This window comes from Podarcis bocagei, assembly GCF_964188305.1.
Source record: "Podarcis bocagei genome assembly, chromosome: 12".
Lineage (NCBI taxonomy): Eukaryota > Metazoa > Chordata > Lepidosauria > Squamata > Lacertidae > Podarcis > Podarcis bocagei.
In genome coordinates, this window is record NC_138137.1 from 36,466,580 (window position 1) to 36,483,525 (window position 16,946).

General features: G+C 40.9%; 1 protein-coding gene across 1 annotated transcript in view; it reads right to left on the minus strand.

The window, feature by feature from the left end:
* Positions 1 to 1,963: 1,963 nt before the first annotated feature.
* The window catches only part of MINDY3 (MINDY lysine 48 deubiquitinase 3), a 39,994-nt gene continuing 25,011 nt past the window's right edge, over positions 1,964 to 16,946 (minus strand). Inside the window, exons 10-16 of the mRNA XM_081163278.1 lie at positions 15,764 to 15,834; positions 12,755 to 12,835; positions 6,689 to 6,761; positions 5,593 to 5,665; positions 4,664 to 4,751; positions 4,248 to 4,319; positions 1,964 to 3,171 (exon numbers count right to left, since the gene is read on the minus strand). Coding sequence (XP_081019404.1) covers positions 3,022 to 3,171; positions 4,248 to 4,319; positions 4,664 to 4,751; positions 5,593 to 5,665; positions 6,689 to 6,761; positions 12,755 to 12,835; positions 15,764 to 15,834 — 608 coding nt within the window. The 3' untranslated portion in view covers positions 1,964 to 3,021. The remainder of the gene's footprint in view (positions 3,172 to 4,247; positions 4,320 to 4,663; positions 4,752 to 5,592; positions 5,666 to 6,688; positions 6,762 to 12,754; positions 12,836 to 15,763; positions 15,835 to 16,946) is intronic.

Below are 16,946 nucleotides of genomic sequence, written 5' to 3' on the forward strand. Positions count from 1 at the left end.
ACACATCAGTAAGTTTTGCAATTATGTCTGGTTCTGGAGGGGAGCATTAAAAAAAATGAGAGTAAGAACAAAAGCAGCAGCAGTATCCTGTAACAGAAGGAAGTTGTTACCTCTCTTCTTTAGTCTATCTCTTGAGGAAAAGCAAGCCAGTAACTGTGAAATATGGAGAGACAGTTGACCTTGAACCTCTGCTGCTCCAGGGTAGTGAGTGCATTGAAATAAAGCAGGGAAAGAAATAATGTCACCCCCTGCCCGATATAATTACCCTAACAAAAATCGTTATCTCCCAGAACAAGGGCAGGGTCTCTGAAGGGGGGGGGGCGGTGTTTCCAAAGGAAACTCTGATCAAGCCAAACACACTTTTCCCACAGAGGGCCTGAGTTTATTTTACAGGGCCCTTGCCCACCCAGAAGAACAAACAATCCAAACCAAACTCCCAGGGCTCTCTCTCGCCATCTTCCCCTCAAAGTCAACATGAAAAATATGGGGCCATCTTAAAACACAAACAAGATAGCATTTGTGCTCTTCAATACCCCTTTGCTTCATTGGCTAAGGATGCTTCAAGTGTCTGATCCCTCTGCAGTCAACCCAGCTTCATCGGGGAAAACAGAGTTCAACTGCACTTGATTCTCTCTCTCTCCAGAAAGAGAGTCTCTGCTGGGATTTGACAATGAAACTCTACATATCAGTTCTGGGCCTGCTACTTCATTTTTCCACGGGTGCTACTGAGGAATGCAAATGACACAGTGTTAAAACAGGGGGGGGTTGAGTTTTGTTAGATATTTGGCAGCAAATTGCAGACATTGTCAAACATGATACAAAATAGCACAATTAGGTTAATGGTACTGATAAGTACCCAAGACAAATTTCTGCAAGGAAAATGATGTGCTTTGGATATTATAAAACAGAGCCACAGACTACAGTGCCAGTTACAGGATCATGAGACTGGGGTGCGGGTTACAAACCTCTAATAACGAACTGGAACAACTTGGTTTCAACAGCATTTTACTGCTACTAAAGCACATGCTAGACCTTCCTAGACATATGACTCCTGCATAATAGTGCATTTGTAACCTTCAGTAATATGCCTTTTCTCCTGCAGTCCAAGCATTTCTAGCCATCTCCAACTGTTCTTTTTGGAGAAAATAACTGCAAGCCAAGAGCAGCTGAGACTATTAGCATAACACATCCTCCTAATAGTTATTTTGTATTTGCCAGAGTACAGCAACATTGTTTTTTTTTTAAAAAAATCTGCAAGTTACCATCTCACCTTTTCAAACAGTTCTGGCCTTTTGAAAAAATACTATTTGGAAAGGTGTTTATCAGTAGTACAGTCCCTGGTCAACGAAAGGCTCCTTTTAATAGCTCTTATTTCTGCAGAACAGCTGCATAGATTGGCAAGAACGTTTTGTATTTGAGAAGATGCACATTTTCTGCCTCGTCTGGTGGACTAAAGCAAGGACTGAGGAGAGGTTAAGAATAGTGAATCAGGTTGCATTATAATAATGGATGTCTGAATATTTTTGCTAGGGCAAAGTAGCCCATTTATTGAAAGGAAAAACAAGAAGATTGTTTACTCCCAAACTCATTAGAATATGCCTGAAGTGTGTGCGTTTTAAAATAAAAATTCTGTGCAACATCAATAGCACTTGGGCCCAGGAATTTCTGTGAAGAGCTCCATGCACGTGACGCTGCCTCTACCACTGAAGTGAACAGAGAAGCCTTGAAACACAGGAACTTCAGGTGGAAGTGGGAGATGAGAACATCAATGGGCACGATGTATCACTCTGAAGGCCACACAACACCTTTCCTTAACATTCTGAAAAACAGGGTAGCCTTAAGTATGACTTAAGTATAATATACCATTACTCAATAGCCATAGAGTTACTCTATGACATTAAAAAATAACAAATAAAAGTGACCAAATTTGATAGGCAAGGAGGCAAAAATCACTAGTTCACTATTTGGTAGATTTTTATTAAGCCCTGCTAGAGAATAAATAATGGACTATACTACTTGAATAACAGATGTTTTCATGCATGTAACACATACAATAGTGCTGGTTTATGTTTTTTGTTAGGACATGTTGAGAAGAGGTATTTGGCAATAATAACATGAACAGCTTCAAAAATCGCAGCACAAATTCTCTCTGCTGTTAAGGCTTTTTTATATTTCCTTTATACAATATCAAATATTATTCTTATTATTTTTCTATTCTTCTTAAATCTTGCTTTGACTTTCAGTGTGCCAAATATGTAAATTCTGGGAACAATACAACTGCCAATAAATAGCATTAATCATTTATAATTAGCCATTTTAAAAACAAAAAATACCCCACATCATTTTTTTTTGCTGTTTGTGCAAAGCCATGTAGATGAGTCTTAAGATTTCTAGAAGAGAGCAGCAGAAATTTAACTCATCTAAACATATTCAGTGCAAATGCCAATCTAGTCCCAAAGTTGTGATACTGCAGTGTATGCCAAAACCCACCCAACAGCTGCCTTGAATAAGCCCTGAGAACTGGGTAAAAGCTACCATGCTCTTGCACAGCTCTCATCCATCCTTTTTAGTGGGGTACATGTACGGCAATTTCCTGATGGGTTGTGCCCTAAGGCAGAATGATCCAAATAAAACAGATGGCCAAACCAATGAGTAAACGGGTGAATACTATGATGATGTTTAAGACCAATTTCATCTAATATGCAGATACTGCACTACTAGACCATTTTCCAGGTTATTTTTGGGCTGAACAAGGAGGCTCTGGGTGAGAACTCACAATAACTGTACTACAATGGCCAAAGAGGAACTAGTTGGTATAATACAAATCAATCCAATTGTTAAAAAAATTAAATAGTCTAATCAACACTGAAAAGTGTTTATTTACAGTTTCTCGGTGACACCAGTGTATAGCCACACAATCAAAAGTATAGTTTGCTTGTTTTTTTTTAAATAAAGGCAGCTGCCTACCGAATGCTCATTCAAAATGTTGGATATTTATAAGTACATGGTCTTTTCTTAGCATCAATTTAACGAAGGGGATCGATCTGTGGTCCAGAGTAGTTCTATGTATGGCCATTTAGTCTGCAAACAGCGCTTGACTGGAGTATCATCAGTTTGTAGCATTGGGTCTTCAAAGCCCATAATCACTGCTGTGCCTTCGACGTACATGACCTGTGAAAATGTAATTATCTTATTTAATCTCCTGTTCCAAAGAAATACCATGTTATTTTAAAGACCAAAAACCAAGCCATTCTATTTTTAAAAGATCACTTCGAGAGCAAAGGTTCAAATCAATTTAAATCTTCTGCACCTTCTTAACAAGATGAAATGAAACACTCATAGAACTCTTACGTTTTGGTGCCGTACTACACGTTCACTATTAACCAGAAGCATACATGAAGAAAGGATATAAGAGGGACTCTAGAACCAGCTTGGTCTTTAGTTTATTAGTCTCTTATGGGGTGATGGAACATGGGGCCTTGAGGACAGGCTGTAGGGAAGAAAGAGACACCTAAACTTTTAGCCCTTAGTCTGACTGAGCTTGCTCTGCTGCCAACATGCAGAGGCAGCATGTGGAATTCTCCACCTCCATTAATTTTGGAACGAGCAGGTGGGGAGTCTTTTAAAAAAACCCAACACAGTTGTGCACATCTCAGGGATCCACCTAAATCTGCAGAAATCTCCCTGGGCCTGTTTTTTCACTCAGTGCGCCTACACAGGGAACACTACATAGTTTACAATATGAGATGGGATGGGAACCATATCTCTAGGCACCTAAACTGAAATGGGTGAGAAAACCCTACAGCAATGGACACAAAACAGATTATTCCATAAAATAAAAGCTAGTTCCGTAATAATTTATGTTTTAAATAAAGCAAAGCTGGAAAATTGTTTTAGTGATTAGTGCAACAACTGCCTGGTACCCTCCCCCAACTCTTTTCTTGACATTTTGAAGCACAGTTATTAAAAATTTCATAATTCTAAATTCGCTTCTTATTTGGCGGAGAGAACTGGTGACAAAACACTGACATTTCCAAATGCCTCCGTAATCATTTGCATTTCCGTAGTTTTCTATTTGTTCTTTTTTCCCCTAAGAACTTGTGTCACCAGCCAAATGGTAAGTGGTGGTTTTATCACACTGTGGAATGCCCACTTAGAAATAGGCTGAACCCAACTTATTTCCATGGGATATCTGCTATAACAGGCAGCTGCCTAATTAGGTGTATGAGAAGTCACTGCTGCCATACCTTTTCACTGTAATTAGATTGCTTCAATCCATTGTAGTGGTATACAGTGAATGATTCTTGAACCTTGGACTCCTAAGAGAACACACAAGACAGTTACTTTCAAGTCATAGGTTAATATCATTGAAGGTATTTGTTCCCTTTCTCCACTTCGAATGAAACAAGAAACTATAGTTAATGGGAGAGTTCCTGGTTTCTTTGCTGACTTATGAAAGGAGGACTGAAGCAGCTGCATGAAGAGGCTGCATGCGTGGATATATAGATCATTCCTAGCTTGACTTATTAAGCCAAAATACGATCATCCAAATGCAGCCATAATGTATACATTATACATTAACTACAGAATGGTGAATGCATCACTGACCCACATTTGTTTAAAAATGCCCTAATGCAAGAATAGAAAGAAGGGATTACATTACCTGCTCAGGGAAAAATTCTTGAAGAAAGGGACCTAGTAATATGATTCCTAGTCCTTCTGGGTCTAATTTCGTTTTCATGAGATTTACACTGAGATAAGATGAACAACACAAAAATATCAGTGTGGTGCATTCATATTCTTGCATGACTAAGCTCTATGGTTCTACAACACTTTTAAATGCCAAAAACAATCAGGCTGTTGTATTTAGAATCCTAATAGCAATTGCAAAAGAATGGCATCTGGTTGCCAAATAAAAGAGTCATTTTTAAACCAAAGTAATCTTATTTAAAATCAATGTAGCAACAACAATTGACACACTACGCCTTATTAGGTAAAGCTTTCAGAAAAAGTACACCGTCTTAATTCCTTGGATTTTGCAGCAGAAGAGAGTGAAAATAAGTCTTGAGCATTAACACACACATCGTTTTTCTAACTGTCCTGAGAAGACCCACCCTTGTTTTATCTATTTGACAGGCCACAATGAACAGAATTAAGCATGCAGAGATGGGGGATTTGTAGCCCTCTAGATGTTGCTAGACTACAGCTCCTATCATCACTAACAACTGACCATTATGCCTGAGGCCAGTAAGAGTCCAACAGCACAGAGGTTCCCCATCCCTGCACTAAAATAGACTGAGGAAAGAACACTGCATTTACATTGCACATTTTACATTCATCTTTGATACAATATTACATTCATGCTGAGAAGGAAATAACCAAGCATTTCTCCATTCATGTGAATGAAAATCTCTCTCTCTAAAACTAGTTTTGAATTTGTATGTAAGCACCTTGCTCCTTACAAGTACAGCTGATACATATTGAATTAGTTGTGTACGCTGTAGCAAAAAACAACAACCATTTAGGTGGAATTTCATCCTGGCAAAGATTTTTTTAAACAGTGTTCTAAAACAGCTGCCAATTTGTGCTTACTATTCAGGATCTGATACAAGGTCCAAAGCCTTCATTACATCTTCTAGAAGACTGTCTGGTATAAAACCATTATCTGAAAAAATAAGGAAATGTCATTAGCATGAACTAGCAGGTGTCCAAGAATTAAAAATATTTATATGGGCTGATTAATACTGCCTATTCTGAAATGGGAAGTAATGCGCATTTCTCTAAATATGGATATGAAAAAGCAGACTTTGAAAATGCAATTTCTTGGAAATAACTACTTCTCTAATGATTTTCAGGGCATTGTAACTTGCAGTTGCAATTTTAACCAAGCATAGCAATGCATTTACTTTTTGAATGAGAGAACTGCATTCCTGCAAGAGAGCATATCAAACAATGCAAAGTTTCATTTAATGAGCCAAGGCCAAACACCATAAGAAATGAGAAAGCGTGAATATAACTATCTATTTGATACTAAATTCGTGCAATTTATATTCTCTGTGGAGTAAAAGGGATAACTGATAGTATCTGAATGCTTTTGAAAACATATTGTGAACTTGTCAGAGAGTGCTTTTTTCTATCATCATGTCACAATGCATACTCTTCTATTGGTCACTAAGAGCAAGACTTTCTCTATTTTATGCCTACTTTAAATCATCCGATTGTCCTAATTTGGCACCTTAACATTTAAGAGTGAACTCATTTGCATTTGGGTACAAGCAAGCATAGGGGACGCAGATGGCACTGTGGGTTAAACCACAGAGCCTAGGACTTGCCGATCAGAAGGCCGGCAGTTTGAATCCCTGCGACGGGGTGAGCCCCCGTTGTTCGGTCCTAGCTCCTGCCAACCTAGCAGTTCAAAAGCACAAAGTGCAAGTAGATAAATAGGTACCACTCCAGCGGGAAGGTAAACGGCGTTTCCGGGCGCTGCTCTGGTTCATCAGAAGCAGCTTAGTCATGCTGGCCACATGACCTGGAAGCTGTCTGCGGACGAACGCCGGCTCCCTCGGCCAATAAAGCGAGATGAGCGCTGCAACCGCAGAGTTGGTCACGACTGGACCTAATGGTCAGGGGTCCCTTTACCTTTACCTTTTACAAGTAAGCATACATAGGATCATACTACATATCTTACCTTCAGGGTCATACGTTTGAAAGACTCGTCTCGCTTGTTCTGAGGGAGCTTCAGGAGCAACAAGAGCTAAATCCTTAAGAGAGAATTCCACAAGATTAAATACATCACTGGAAAAATGATGAAAAGCAATAAACACAAACAATGAAATGCAGAATGTCATCTTAATAAATGAAACATCTAGGAAAGTGAGGCATTTGTTTGTTTGTTTTATTACTAATAGAAATTGGTAATTAATAATCAACCCTAGTGAACAGCAGGACCAAGCCACAGTAGTAGTAAAAGATGTTCCAGTAAGTGAAAGGCCAAAATGGTTCAGTTCAGACACAACAGCAAACAATAGTTAAGAAAGCTCTATTACAGTTTTAAATCATGTCCAAGTTGATAAACCATTGTTTACAATATAGTGACAAACAAAAATCACAAATTGTAATTTGAAATAACTTTGCAGAAACATTGTTTGGCACAGTATCAATTGACCAACCATAATTGTGGCTGTTTCTCTACCATCAGGGCTGACTGCTTGTACAGACTAGTGTGCTGAGCGGATAAGCAGTTCTAAAGCATGGCTTGCTATCTAGATCAGGGATCAGCAAACTTTCAGCAGGGGGCCGGTCCACTGTCCCTCAGACCTTGTGGGGGGCCGGACTCTATATATATAATTAACGAATTCCTATGCCCCACAAATAACTCAGAGATGCATTTTAAATAAAAGCGCACATTCTACTCATGTAGAAACACCAGGCAGGCCCCACAAATAACCCAGAGATGCATTTTAAATAAAAGGACACATTCTACCCATGTAAAAACACACTGATTCCCGGACCGTCCCCGGGCCAGATTTAGAAGGCGATTGGGCCGCATCCAGCCCCCGGGCCTTAGTTTGCCTACCCATGATCTAGACGGTTATTAGTGCAAACTATGGTGTGACACTGAGCTACTGTATGCTTTCAGCACCAGAAACAGTGCATAAAGGGACTTACTGGATTATACAAAACAATAAAGAAAGCAATGATTACATATCTCACAAAGCAGTGCACACACCCACACATACACAGTGCTGCTATTTCAATTTTAGGTCTAGGGGCACTCAAATTAGAGTGCTTTGGATTTTTTTCAATCAAACAGTTCTCATGAGTTGAATGGTTAGCTGCTCCTTTTCTCCCAGTTCCTTCCCCCTCCTTTTCTCTATTCCCAGTGCCAAATTTCAGTGGTTATTATAAGCATTACAGTGGGCAAAGGGGGAAAGTATAATTCTTTCTTCCCAATCCTAAACTGATAATTGGGATAGAGAAAGAAGCAGCAAAGGTCTGGGGATGGTAGCTACCCCAAGAAAACACCGGGGCAGGTCTAGGGAAGAAGTAGACCTGGCAGTGATCCTTGCTCTGTCAAAAGCAACAGCCGCAGTGATTTATGAGGTAAGCGGGGAGCTCAACAAAAAGGCTCTACCACACTTCCTTGTCTTATTATGGAGGCTCTTGCTGCAGATATAAGTGGAGCAGGCTGCTTCTGCAATCCTGTCTTATGCTATGCTTAGTCTGCACCAAACATGCTCCACACCCCAATCAAAAAGTACAGCTTTAATTTTTGCAACATTTGTATTTTGTAAAAAGCAAGCAATTCATTCACTTTGGGCAGCAACACTTATTTAAAAAACAAAATATCCCAAAAATGAACTTCATCTGCCAAGCATTTACAACTTCTGCCAAACACAAGCACCCAGACCTTGCAAAACTGTTGTCTAACAACATCCCAACCCCCAAATCTTCCATAGAAGGAAATCCTATCATTAGTTTACCAAGCATTGTTCAAGTACACCATGTCCTAAAGGCAAAGAGGTTCATGTTTTACCCTTTGGACTTTGTAATATTCCTGCCCAAAACCATTTTGCTGTATTTATAAATGCTATTCTGATAACACAAATTTATTTTAGAATCTCATGTTTACCCTTGGAGGCAAACACACACCGTTAGTACATTGTAAAAAAATCTCAGCCGCTTTTGTTCTCAAAAATCAAAAACAGCACATACAATCTCTGTAATAACTGCAGAGCTGATAAACATCATTAAAAAAATACATCACTTTTTAAAAAAAACTTTCTAAATACCATGGCTCTAAAAACAGTACATAGCTGTGGACAGACGCTGTCATTAAACTAGCTAAAAGACAAGACATATTAAGCTTAAATACCCTAAGAAGGAACAATATGGGCATAGACTAACTAGCACAGAGGTTTTCAACCTTTTGGGGTTCACCTCTCCCTTGACCAACTACATTCTTTCTGTGGCACACTGTGGGGCTCAGCAGCCCAGTTATGCCACCCCTTGCCTGCAGAGCAGCCTCTCACACTTTTTCAAATAGCCTCCTCTCCTTGGGAGTCCTCCAGGCAGCAGCTGCTGCCCGCCCCAAAGAGAGGTGCATTCGCCTTATAGCCAGTGCTGCTGCAACAAATGGCTGTGTAAGCCTTTGGGAGGCAGAGACATGAGAGGGCATCAGAGGAAAGAGGGACAGAGGCCAGTGTTGCCTGCAGCACCCCTGACCATCGTTCAAGGCTCCCCAGGGTACCACAGCACACTGGTTGTAAACCACCGGACGAGCAGACTGCTTAAAATTCTTAAGATCCAGAACCATTTAGGACCAATGTCTCTCAGCTGCTCACTCTACCCTCACCACAGAGTCTTCCACCTACATCCTAAATCTGAATTAGGCAGGGATGGTAGAACAATTGTGACAGCAACATAGAATCATAGAATTGCAGAGCTGGAAGAAACCACGAGGATCATCTAGTCCAACCCCTTTTGCCCAATATGGGGCTCATACCCACAACCCTGAAAGTCTCATGCTCTACCGACTGAGATGTACAGAAGTACAAGACACTGCACAAGTTGTAAGACTTTCCAACTCCAGCAGAGCTAATGTTATACCAGAGTCATTGTGAGGCTGAAAAATTATACTTAAATTACAGCTTGCCTTCCAATAAAACTTAAGGTATGAAGATCACATCCACTGATTTTGCTTTAAGCAGGTGCTACTCCCAACAGGAGGGCTCCTAAACCATTGACGCAGTTTTAAAGAAGCAAATATTTTCACAAATTATAGCACGTTTTCATTTTGTAAGAATTACTATTTCTTGTTTACTTGATTTTCTGGAGGACACAGCAACACAGCATTAATTTTATTATCAATTTGCTAAGTTATTCTTATTCTTATTATTTATGGGCTTAGCTCATGGTCATAAGATATCGGTGTTAGTGGTTTGCTAGATTGTCCTTGATTCAGCAAAGGTGAGATGTGTGTGGGTCATATTCTTAATTGGGACTTATGCATGAAAAAGGATGCTGGAAACATTCTGGGCAATATCCAAGTTGCTCAATCCCATAGTAGACCATGGAAATTAATATTACTTAAGGCCATTGATTTCATTGGATTGGGCTCTGTTTACACCAAGTTTCAGAACAAAATCAAGATATTTTTATCTGAAAGCTTCCAAAATTCATGACTTCCTCCTCCCAAACTAGCACTGATCTAATCTAGGGTGTAATATCCAGTGTTAAAAAACAAGAGAAAGATTCAGCAATTCTGGATGTATTGGTGTGTCTTGGCAGGAAGATTTAGAGTCTTTAGAATGTTCTTACACATCCTTCTTGTCTGGAACTGCTGTCTTAAGTAAAAATCAAAAGCATTCATATGTGTATATGCAAAGATCTTCATCTCCACACAAAGGAGACAATTAAGAGAATGCAAAACAAGCTTATCACAGCTTCAAAGAGGAGTATGAAATGGATTTGCAAGGGTATTAATTGCACTTGTAAAGAATGAAACTGAATGCTGTATCCAAGGTTATATGCAGTGTAGGTGGGCAGGCAGCAGCTGTCACATGCATTACTGTTTGTGCAATAATCAAACAGCTAACAGAAGACAAACTGATTTTAGTAAAGCTTTGTCATCCATGTAATTGTATCAGTGCCGACATTACTATTAGACGTATGTTAAGGTATTTAAACCTCAGCTGGAAAGCACGCAGCAGGCAACACAAATCCAAATTAAAGTCCAAAGACTAATGCTTCATTCACACTCAGGAGTACGGTGGGATCTGAACAGCTTTGTCAAGTATTTGCTACCAGTTGCTGCATCTTGTGCTGCATTAGAGGCTATAGTGGACACCAACCAAGTTAATTTTTGAGATGGGTGGCAGAGCTACAGTGTGCACATGAAAAGAACACATAGTTCTTTGGATCCTAACTATATATACTGTAATGAATCTACAGAGACCAGAGAAGGACACAACTGCCTCCATTTTCAAGTGGTAGAGTCTCAAAAAAAGAGAGTCTATCACAAGCCTTTTCTCTTTCTATAGATTGACCCTTATTTAAATAAGCTAAAAAATACAGGTTAGTCATAGATATGAAGTGGTATTTGGTAATTAGTTAATAATATACAATGCATTGCAATTTAATTCAAGAACTATGGGATATATGCCTAAACACCACAAACAAAACCCATTTTAGAACTTTGGTTTTGTTTTGTTTTTTGCTTTTTTAAAAAATATGTTGCTCTTCAGTTAAAATGCTTCCAGGCACTGAATTATGTTAAAATAGAATGTGCCAATTTATGGGGTTTTTTTCTCTGGGAGTGCCTTATGTATCTTCTATGAAGTTGCATTTCTTACAAAAAAGAATTGGATTCTGCATAACTGATTTCAGCACACTATTTTTTTTTGCTAACTAACCTTGTCAGCATAGACTTTAAATATGGTAGTCCAAAAGGTCACTGTTCATGGCTGAATGTAGACCATTAAAAGGTAATTGTATATACCTCTAGGTGGTAGAACAAATTATTTCCTTTGGGGGAGGGGTCTATCAGCTTTTCTTCAAGATTTTAGCAGCAAAGTGTAAAATCACAGAAAAATGTTTTTTATGTTATGTAGGTATAAAACACTAAAGTGCTGAAATACAAATATTCAAAAAGTGAGAAATCATGTTTTATAACTAAAGATATACTAATCTTTCTTCATATTACAGTCTCTTTAAAATTACAGGGTCAAGCAATGGAATCATTAACATCAAACACTGAAGTTAACCATTAGAATGTTTCTGTGCTGCCTTTGTGTTACCTCCAATTTTAACATGATATTACAGATTACTGCAACAAAGTACTGAAAACAACATGCCCATTATCAGCTTTGACTAAAAAATGTGCAACATCTCCAGTGCTAAAAAAATAATTAAAGTTTCTCTGGTCCTCTTGCAAGTTTGGGAGCACTCTGGGACAAGCGCAAACACTTAGACAGGCATAGATAAACTCCGGCCCTCCAGATGTTTGGGACTACAATTCCCATCATTCCTGAACACTGGTCTTGTTAGCTAGGGATGATGGGAATTGTAATCCCAAACATCTGGAGGGTCGGAGTTTGCCTATGTCTGTTCTTAGTATTAATAAATATTCCAACTATTATCTTGAATTCCCTAGCTTCCACCTCCCCAAATACCCCTGTTCTTGGATGCTTTCCTACAGTCATTTTTGAAAAAACCACACAGATCCTGCAGTTTCACACTTATCCAGAGGTTAGCTGTAACACAGAATTCATGCTCATCTAAGTCCAGAAAGCAGGAGGAAAATGTCATCCTTTCCATTCACCAAAGATCAGTGGAATGTAGCTGCAGCACACCCCATCCCTTGTTTTGATGAAGTTTCAGGATCAGTAAGAGAAAAATGTATTACTTCCACACTTGGTAAGACATAGATTGCAATGCTCAATACATAGCTTTGCACAAATAGCCATGTATGGTAATAGTTTTAGCCAAGCAGAAGGGTCTTTGGGACTTGATTTCTAACTACTCAGAAAAACTCAAGAAGATCCTGAAGATGAGTTGTTTTCAACCATACTGACTGAGTAGTTTGCTTAAGACATTCTCAGAAATCCAGTATGTTTTCCTGTAACATGTATGCCAATAAATTAGTTTAAACCTTCAGTGCTGTGTAAGAAGAGTATACTGTTTGAACTGTAGACTTAAAATAAGATGTATTTGACCTAGGGTGATGAAATGAAACAAAAGAAAGGAATCCTACCTTGGCAAAAAAGACGGTGAGATGAGTTTCACTGCCAAGTATCCAAATAGGGAACTTTGGGGACTTCAAATAGGAGCCAACCTAAAATGAAAAGAAAAAATATGTAGCAAATCCATAACCTAACACCATACAACATTTTGTCCTCAAATATTGCAGTGTACGCTGGGCTAATAGTACTCTGCAACAGAATAGCTCTGCACCCCGAGAAAATAAAAAACAGACATAGGTTGGCTAATTAAACCATCTATGGCCTTTTAAACTGTGTGTGGGGTATTGTTATTGTTTGTTACTGTTGAATGTCTTTTTGTATTTTAAGCTGCCCTGTGATCCTCCAACGAGGGTGGTATAGGAATTTAATAAATAATAATAATGCTGCTTATTTTGTATTCCAAAATCCAGGTCAGATTTCCCCATATGTATGAAGGAGCTTGGTCTGAAAGGACTAAAGGAGGAGACAGGTACAAAAATTTGTGAAAGCTAGCTATGTACAGTATTCATCACTGTGACCCCTGATTCCTAGATACTGTGTTTGGATCCTGCTTTACCAGACAAAACTGCATGTTGCATTCTAATAGCCATCATCATGAACACCACCATATTTATTAATAATAACAACCAACATGAAACTTCTTTTAAAAAAAAGTAAAATCAGAATTGGCCACTGTGAGAACAGGATGCTGGATTAGATGGGCCATTGACTGGATTCAGAAGACTACTCTTATGTTCTTAATTATCAGGATGAATTCTGTATTATAATGAATGATGTACTTGCATGGTAACCACAAATACATGTGCAAAAACTAAATTTAGGGTTCCAAAGATTTATTGGGGTTTTTTTATGCACAAAATAAGTAAGTTTCAGAGCTGAACAAGTGCATGAGTGATCCTCAGAGGGACAAATCAGTGTAGATGCTTCAGTAAAATATCTAATATATTGAGTGTAATTCCTGCACCTGCAGGATTCCTATAGCTGTTTTCCCATCTTCCCCTGCTTACAAGGGCCCATTAAGAGTGAATGGTAAGTTCAGAGCAAATTATTAATGGTTTGAAACAAAATTTATACTGATGCAAGAGGGAAAGCTGGTGCACATGGATTTCTTAACTACCGTATTTTTCGGACTATTGGACGCACCGGTCCATAGGACGCACCTAGATTTGGGGGGGGAAATAAAGGGGGGAAAAATTTATCCCCCCCCCCCGCCAGGCGCGGGGCTGGGGCGGGGAAGCCCGAGCTTCCCCCTCCCCCAGAACGGGACTCAGAGCCATGCCGAAGCTGCGCGCAGCTTTGGCATCGCTCTGGGAGCTTGCGGGGCTGGGGGAGGAGGAAGCCTTCCGCCAGCCTTCTAACCAAGTTGGGGGACAGCGGGAAGGGCGCGCTGCGCCTCTCCCGCTGTCCCCCGAGCTTGTGGGGCTGGCGGTGGGGCTCTCCTGAAGCCTGGAGGTTGTGGGGCTGGTGGGGGGGAGAAGCAGGCTTGCTTCTCCCACCCCCAGCCTCCAGATAAGGTCGCGGAATAGCGGGATGGCGGAGCGCTGCCATCCCGCGATTCCCCGACCTGATCTGGAGGTTGTGGGGCTGGTGGGGGGGAGAAGCAGGTTTGCTTCTCCCACCCCCAGCCTCCAGATCAGGTCGTGGAATAGCGGGATGGCGGAGCGCTGCCATCCCGCGATTCCCCGACCTGATCTGGAGGTTGTGGGGATGGTGGGGGGGAGAAGCAGGCTTGCTTCTCCCACCCCCAGCCTCCAGATCAGGTCGTGGAATAGCGGGATGGCGGAGCGCTGCCATCCCGCGATTCCCCGACCTGATCTGGAGGTTGTGGGGATGGTGGGGGGGAGAAGCAGGCTTGCTTCTCCCACCCCCAGCCTCCAGATCAGGTCGCGGAATAGCGGGATGGCGGAGTGCTGCCATCCCGCGATTCCCCGACCTGATCTGGAGGTTGTGGGGATGGTGGGGGGGAGAAGCAGGCTTGCTTCTCCCACCCCCAGCCTCCAGATCAGGTCGTGGAATAGCGGGATGGCGGAGCGCTGCCATCCCGCTATTCCCCGACCTGATCTGGAGGTTGTGGGGATGGTGGGGGGGGGGGAAGAAGCAGGCTTGCTTCTCCCACCCCCAGATCAGGTCGGGGAATAGCGGGATGGCGGCGCTTCGCCATCCCCCTATCCCCCGAGCTTGTGGGGCTGGGGGGGGGGGAGAAGCAGGCTTGCTTCTCCCCCCGCCAGCCTCCAGATCAGGTTGGGGAATAGCGGGGTGGCGGCTCTGCACCTCCCCGCTGTCCCCAGCTTTTGGGTGCAGGCTGCTGCCTGCAAGCCTTGCGAGCCCGCGGGACATCCCGCCGGGCTTGCAAGACTTGGGATAGCTTCCTGAAGCCTGGAGAGCGAGAGGGGTCGGTGCGCACGGACCCCTCTCGCTCTCCAGGCTTCAGCAAAAGCCTGCATTCGCACCATAGGACGCACACACATTTCCCCTTCATTTTTGGAGGGGAAAAAGTGCGTCCTATAGTGCGAAAAATACGGTACATAAATAACTTTTCATAGGCAAGGGGAGGTGAGAAAACAGGCATTCATTGATCCTGTGATAATTCTTAGGTGGACTAGATTGTGCCTTTTAGATTCTTGTGACAGGAGAGGGAAGCGAAAGACAGACATAACTTGTAACTCTGAATAAGCTAAGTTTCTTCATTGCTTACTCATTAGCAAGACATATGACTTTGCTGTTGCTAAAAAATGGTGATTCTAAAAAAGTTTTTAAACTTGAGATTTGAAAAATTCAGATGACATATGCTTCATCTGTGATTTCTCTTCAACAGTTAAAGGATGAAGTTGAAATACCAAGTTTTCAAAGGAATTTCTTTCTGGAGCTAACACCATGCTTTTACATAAGGAGCGATATCCAATTAAGTCATACTGAGACAGAAATACCTACAGAAATAAATTGACTTCAATTATTTCAATGGGTCTACTCTTAAGTCTGAATAACACAGAATATCACCCAATGACTTTGAACTATCTTACCTTACAGTATCTTAGAGATTCCATAAGTGTCAAAAAACCAACAGTTGCTTGTTTATGTATTCCAAGTAGTTCTGAAGAGAAATAGAACTCTGTATTAGATTGCAAAATTTGAGTCATGCTACAGTTTCCTTCTTAAAACATGCCATGACACTTTGGCCTACAATCAATCATGTAACAGAGGACATAAAAGCTAGGCAGAGAAATAAGGGTGCAATCCTATTCCTAAAATCTTCTGACTGAATAGACCTTGGAAGTGACAAAACTACTGCCTGACTCATGGAGAGCAAATCGTGTTGATGGAATGAGATATCTACCCCCAGAATGATGGTGGAAGGCTAGAGACAGAGGCCAAAGTATGGTGGTGGAGGGGGGGGCATTCTTGGCCCAAGCCCTATTACAAATTTTCAAGAGTAACTTATCATGGAAATCAAGTCATAACAACAGAACAAAAAACTGATAAACACATACAACAGAAGAATTATTTCTCTCTTTTGTTTACAAGAGGCTTTTTGTTGATGCCAAATATATGATGAACTCTTAAAAGCAAACAGTGCTAAGAACTAGAACATCCTTCTCAATGGGCTTTTTCTTTCCATTGCCAACTTGTCCTCTGTGCAGAAAATTCTGAAGAAAATTGGCTTGTAAAAAGGCCACTCTAAGAAAAACTGAAAACACAGTTGGTGTACTACAAATTTATCTGAACTCAAGAGCATGCTGTTAACATACCAGCAAAATCTGCCCCAAGCCTGCCTGCTTAACTTGAGGCAAACTCCTCCTCTCCCCCAGCCCGTTTTGCATTCTGTAAGGGAGAGTTGCGTGGCGATTCCCGCCCCCTCCCACGGATGGCATAAATAAAGACACCGGACACCAGAACTTAGGTTAATGGGCGAAAATGGTCACAACTTTATTGTTTACAAGTAAGAGTGGTATTGGCTTTTAGGCATTGGCCCTAACAGACTATCCGGGAGTGGCTTTATAAAACATCTCAAGAAAGGTGCACATATGTTGCCTGGACAAGTGGTTCCCCAAACCTCCCCCCTCCCACTATGAACCACTTGAAAATCAGTACTTTTGTTTATTATTATTATTATTTCTTTAATTGACTGATTAATCAAAATTGAGTGGGGAGGAAAATAAGAACAATAGAAAAGAAGAGGAAGTACCAACATTTAGTGTGTTGGCA